The sequence below is a fragment of the Postia placenta genome (assembly GCF_002117355.1).
Source record: "Postia placenta MAD-698-R-SB12 unplaced genomic scaffold POSPLAscaffold_7, whole genome shotgun sequence".
NCBI lineage: Eukaryota > Fungi > Basidiomycota > Agaricomycetes > Polyporales > Adustoporiaceae > Rhodonia > Rhodonia placenta.
The window spans coordinates 2,018,369-2,024,658 of NW_020169838.1; the positions used below are offsets into that span (position 1 = coordinate 2,018,369).

At 52.3% G+C, this 6,290-nt stretch overlaps 2 protein-coding genes across 2 annotated transcripts; one reads left to right on the forward strand and one right to left on the reverse strand.

Annotated features, from left to right (window-relative positions):
- Positions 1–493: 493 nt before the first annotated feature.
- POSPLADRAFT_1057059 (hypothetical protein) lies at positions 494–976 on the forward strand (the record flags this gene model as incomplete). The annotated part of the gene is made up of 2 exons (XM_024480864.1): positions 494–504; positions 559–976. The coding sequence occupies 2 exons, from the start codon at positions 494–496 to the stop codon at positions 974–976; spliced, it is 429 nt and encodes a 142-aa protein (XP_024339241.1).
- A 4,555-nt stretch (positions 977–5,531) lies between these two features.
- Positions 5,532–5,782, reverse strand: POSPLADRAFT_1143468 (hypothetical protein; the record flags this gene model as incomplete). Its single annotated transcript, XM_024485567.1, has 2 exons — positions 5,532–5,718; positions 5,757–5,782. The coding sequence occupies 2 exons, from the start codon at positions 5,780–5,782 to the stop codon at positions 5,532–5,534; spliced, it is 213 nt and encodes a 70-aa protein (XP_024339242.1).
- Between the last annotated feature and the right edge of the window lie 508 nt (positions 5,783–6,290).

Genomic DNA, 6,290 nt, shown 5'->3' on the forward strand with positions numbered 1-6,290 from the left:
GAAAACCTAAAAGCTGGGGGCGTCCAACTAGATCTCACCGAAGCGATGGTGAGCAATGCTCAAACCTAAGGCTAGGGACAAGTAAATGTATTGGTTAGTAGGGTAAGAAAGAATACAAATGAGGGCTTACTGACCTAGGGACAAGAGGTCGAAACTGAGGTCCCTAGGGCAGCAGAGGCCGGCTTATATACAGGGGGAGTTTAGGGGAGGCTGTGCGCACTGGTCCGTGCACAGCTGGTCCATGCGCAGCATGCTGACGCGGCCCCGGGGGCCGGTGAGTCAGAGAGGCTGTGTCAGCGGAGCCCGAGCTGTGCCGCGCACTGCCACCCCATCTAATCTAATCATACAGTAGATAACGACGCGTCCATATCTGGTATGTAGTACAAAGGTCGCGGGTTCGAGCCCGCGAAAAGGAAAAAATTAAAAAACGGCTAGACGCCGTACCAACTCGTGACACATCCCCTCCCACGTCTACCGCAAAATCGAGCTCGAAATGTTCACCACGTGAGAAGATCCTGACAAGCGTGCCACAGAAGTCGAGCAAATACTCGACATCAGTCGGGCCCGTCAGCCTGAGTTGAACAATTTTTTCTCAGCTCGAGGGGGTGGACGAGGAGGAGTGCGTGGTGGTGCGCCCCAGTCATACGGAGCTTCGGCCAGCATCAATGTGGCCATCGGAAAAGGAGACTTCCCTGGCAGTTGCTTTGGCTGCGGGAAGCAAGGGTACCGCCACTTTGAGTGCCCCAATTGTAAGGACAAGCCTTACACCAAACGCGCTGACACGCGGGCTACGGTTGCCTCGGGTTCCACCCAGGCTATGACAAGCGCCCCCGTCATGACATCACCCTCGGCAAGTACAAGTGCCGCTTCAGTGAGTCCAGAGAAATCTGAGACGCTGGCGACCTTGATGGCACAGGTGAAGTCGATGCGCAAGGAGCTCAAGCACTACCGGGTGATGAAGGAGGAGTCTTTTTGATCCGGTCCGCGCTTCGTGCTGCACATGTCGGGCCGCGTAATAATAATCTGTACAATATATTGGTGACTGCGAATGTGTACAAATTGCACCACGGGTTCCAGCACTTTCACATTCCAGTGCGCCTCAAGGGAGAAAGACGGCACAAGGACATAGTTGCAATGGTGGACAGCGGAGCCACCACGAAGTTTATCCACAAATGTTTCATCACGGACAATCGAGTACAAACGCGGAAATTGAAGGAACCAATTCCGCTATACAATATCAATGGAACACTCAACAAGGATGGAAGCATCTCGGAAGTAGCCGTGCTACAGATGCAGATAGGAGATCACGTCGAGAAGACGGTGTTCACGGTCACGGACATAGGTCCAGAGGATGTGATTGTTGGGTTGGATTGGGAGAACGGCTCCCTCAAGCTGTCACGATGCCCTGAAACGTGCGGGGCTAGGAAAACTGACCGAATGGAGCACACAGCGACTACACGTGATACGGGGGTCAGGCCCACGGCGCGCAGGCGTTCGCCGAAGTCCAAACGGTCAGTCATTGGTGCCTGCCGAAGTAAGGTACTCCCAGACTTCGAACCTGAAGATGATCCGGAGGAAATCGAGTGGACAGAAACCGACTTGATCGAAGCCTGGGAGCAAGGCATCATGCTTCCCGGCACCCCTCAGCTGTTCGTCGCAGCGGGACATACATACTCCCAGCTGTTCGCTGAGGAAGAGATCAAGAAGAAGGTTGTTAAGACCGCTGAGGAGTCAGTACCAAAGCAGTACCATGAGTTCCTGAACATCTTCTCCAAAGAAGCATCAGAACAGCTACCTGAAAGAAAGCCGTATGATCATGCGATCAAACTCGTGCCTAGCTACTCGATGTTCCATTCGAAGGTATATCCCTTGTCGAACAATGAGCAGGAGGAACTGGACAAGTTCCTAAAGGAGCAGCTGGCCAAAGGCTACATACGGGAGTCAAAGTCACCCATCTCGTCCCCCTTTTTCTTCATCAAAAAGAAGGAAGGGACACTTCGACCTGTGCAGGATTATCGCCGACTGAATGTGATCACTGTCAAAAATCACTATCTGCTGCCGCTGATCACCGAAATGGTAGACAAGCTCTGCGGCGCTACGCTCTTCACAAAGTTTGACGTCAGATGGGGGTACAATAACGTCCAGATCAAAGCCGGTGATGAATGGAAAGCTGCCTTCATAATTAACTGAGGATTATACGAACCCTTGGTGATGTTCTTTGGCCTCACCAATTCCCCCGCGACCTTCCAGGCGATGATGAACGAGATCTTCCATGATCTCATTGTCGGTGGCAAGGTCCTCGTGTACCTGGATGATATACTCATCTTCTTCACCAACAAGGAGGAACATGAGAAGGTCATGCACGAGGTTCTTCATCGCCTTCAGGAGAACAATCTGTTCCTGAAGCCTGAGAAGTGCGAATGGGATGTTCCCAAGGTCGACTACGTCGGCTATGTGTTCGGTGGCGATGAGGTAGTGATGGATCCTGCGAAGCTTAAAGGAATTAATGAGTGGCCGGTACCCTGGAACAAAAAAGATGTCCAGAAGTTCCGGGGGTTCTCCAACTTCTACCACCACTTCATTAAGGACTTCGCTAAGATCTCGCAACCACTCGACTGACTCACAGGGAACGACCCATGGCATTGGGGTGACGAAGAGCAGCAGGCCTTCGAGGAGTTAAAGCGGCTCTTCGCCACAACCCCGGTCTTAGCACTGTACGACCCTAATCGGGAAACACACATCAAAGTCGACGCTTCAGGGTATGCCACTGGTGGTGTGCTGATGCAGAAACAGGACAATGGCAAATGGCACCCAGTCGTGTTCAGGTCTCACGCCATGGACCCGGCCCAGCATAATTATGAGATTTACAACAAGGAGATGCTCGCGATCATCGAAGCATTGGATGATTGGCGCCACTATCTTGAGGGCTTACCCAACCAGTTCGAGATTGTGACTGACCATAAGAACCTTGAGTACTGGCGCACGTCACAGCACCTCATGCGTCATCAAGCACGATGGTCGCTGTTCCTGGCTCGCTTCGATTTCCATATCACGCATAAAGCCGGAACATCGAATGGAAAGGCTGATGCCCTGTCACGCCGATCAGACCATCAGGTCAGCGATGAGGATGACAACACCGATCAGATTGTCCTCAAACAGGAACACTTCTGCATCGCTTCCACTCGGCGGGGTCATGCCTCGGTGGTAGCCGATCAGTCGCTCCTGAAACACATCAGGGAGTGCTCAGAGAAGGACCGGGCAGTGGCCGAAGCACTTGAGAAGGTGCAGAACCTCGGGCCGCCTCAGATGCAGAAGGGCTATGAAGAGTGGAATGCCGAACAAGGACTTCTGTTGTTCTGCGGATGTGTATATATCCCAAAGAATGCAGAGCTCCGGTGGGATATTGTCAAGATCCACCACGACTCACCGATCGCTGGTCATGGCGGTCATGCCAAAACCCTGGAGCTCGTGTCGCGGAATTACTGGTGGCCAGGAATGTCCAAATTTGTCAATGAGTATGTAAGCACCTGTGATGTGTGCAATCATACCAAGACATTTCCAGCCAAGCCCCAGGGTCTGTGTTGCGACTTGGGGTCAAGCGACAAGGACAAACAAACACGAAGGCTGGGGGCATTCAACTGGGTCTCACTGAAGCGATGGTGAGCAGCGCTCAAACCTAAGGCTAGGGACAAGAAATGTATTAGTTAGTTAAGTAAGAAAAGGAATACATGAGAGGCTTACTGACCTAGGGACAAGAGGTCGAAACTGAGGTCCCTAGGGCAGCAGAGGCCAGCTTATATACAGGGGGAGATAAGGGCAGGCTGTGCGTGTTGGTCCGTGCGCAGCTGGTCCGTGCACAGCATGCTGATGCAGCCCCGGGGGCCGGTGAGTCAGAGCGGCTGTGTCAGTGGAGCCCGAGCTGTGCCGTGCACTGCCGCCCGAGCTGTGCCGTGCACTGCCGCCCATCTAATCTGATCGTACAGTAGATAAGGAAATGTCCGTTTCAGGTGTATAGTACAGAGGTCGCGGGTTCGAGCCCGCGAAAAGGAAAAAATTAAAAAGACGGCTAGGTGCCGTGTCAACTCATGACAGTCCGCTAAAGCCGAACAAGATCCCTGAACACCCATGGCAGATCATCACCACCGATATGATTGTTGGCCTGCCGAAGTCTGATGGATTCGACTCGATCCTCATTACTGCCGACCACTTTACCAAGCAGGTCCACTTCTCAGCCTGTCATGAGACCCTGATGGCAGAAGGTGCGGCTGACCTGTACATCTGTGATGTGTTCAAACATCATGGGGCCCCAGCCAAGGTTATATCAGACCAAGGTCCCCAATTTGCATCAAAGTACCTCCATGCAGTGTACAAGGAGGCACCAGTCTTTGTGCTGGGGAACAAGGTCTGGCTTGATTCCCGGAACCTTAAGCTGAAACAACCAAGCAAGAAGCTCAGTCCCAAGTGCCTCGGGCCATATACTGTGTGGCAAAAGCTCGGAGACTTAGATTATGAGTTGGTTCTGCCGAAATCGGTGTCTGTGCACCCAGTGTTCCATGTCTCCCTGCTTAGCAAGTACATGCATAGCGAGATCCCGGGCCGAGAGCCGGAGGAGCTGCCTGCCATTGAGGTCGAGGGTGATGAGGAATACGAGGTTGAGTGGATCAAAGATTCGAGGATCTTCCAGTGTCAGCTGCAGTACCTTGTCAAGTGGAAGGGTTATGACGACTCGCATACATCATGGGAACCAGCGCGCAACATTGCAAATGCACCAGCCCTCATAGCCAACTTCCACTGGAAAAACCCAAATGCCCCTCGCCACCTCAATGCCACTGCCTTTGGTGGTCTCAACTTCCAGCCAATGCCTTCGCTGCTGACTAAAGCATGCTGCTGATCCAGGTGGGAGATGGGTAAGGGTGCCTCACATGAGGTCATGCGCCGTTGAGGGGGGGGGTAATGTCACGAGTTGGTATGGCATCTAGCTGTTTTTTTTCCCTTGACATGGGCTTGAACCCGCAACCACTGTACTATACACTTGAACGGACATGATGTTATTGTTGGAACAATGGTGCGAACGGTGCGGGGCGCGTTTGTCCACAGGCATAGTGATGCCCGTAAGGGACAATCATGTGCAGTACATACATGGTGCATGGTCATTATATACTATGATAGGGGCCTCCGGCCCCCGGCTACTTGCGCACCTGAGCTTGCAAGCTCATTCCTAACCACGTGGGTTGGCATGTTTCAACAGTTATCTACTATACAATTAGATTAGATGGGCAGCAGTGCATGGCACAGCTTGGGCCCCACTGACACAGCCACTCTGACTCACCGGCCCCCGGGGCTGCATCAGCATGCTGTGCACGGACCAGCTGCGCACGGACCAACACGCACAGCCTGCCCTTATCTCCCCCTGTATATAAGCCGGCCTCTGCTGCCCTAGAGACCTCAGTTTTGACCTTTTGTCTCTAGGTCAGTAAGCATCCCTTTGTATTCCTTTCTTACTTAACTAATATATTATCTTGTCCCTAGCCTTAGGTTTGAGCTTTGCTCACCATCGCTTTGGTGAGATCCAGTCGAATGCCCCCAGCCTTTGTTGTTCCCTGTCGCTTGACCTCAAATCGCGACAGTAGCTCCAGCTGATGTTGAAACATGCAGCCCCGCGTGGTCAGGAACGAGCTCGAAAGCTCGGGCGCACGAGTAGCTGGGGGCCGGAAGCCCCTATTGTAGTATATAATGACCCCGCGCAATGTACGTACTGCACGTGATTGTCCCTTACGGGCATCACTTTGCCCATGGACAAACACACCCCGCGCCGTTCGCACCGTTGTTCCAACAGCTGACTCTTCCCAGAATGAATACACTACTTGCCTTTTTAATCTTTGCCCTTTCTCTGCTAATAGGCTTTCCGAGTCCTGGTATAACTCAAAGCCCCATAAAACTTCTCTTGCTCGGTAAGCAAACTGTAAATTTTACCTACTCTCACAGTACTTAATGAGCTCGTCTGTACTGCGTTCAGTAGCGTACTTCGGAACCCAATCACAGACTTATAACTTGTCTGGCCCATGGTGCGAACTCTCCCTAGTGTGCCGCCACCGAGATTCCTCTTAAGGAATGTGAGTGTCACAGGTAACGTCATGTCACGATCATGTTGATGATAATGATGACTTCAGCATTTATATACCGCTACAAGCAAACACAATGGTGCTAAGACGCGGTGGGCTCTGCCGGATGGCAGTGCCCCTGTCGTGGTGGTGCCTACAGGGTAAGGAAGGAAGATGATGTAGTAATTT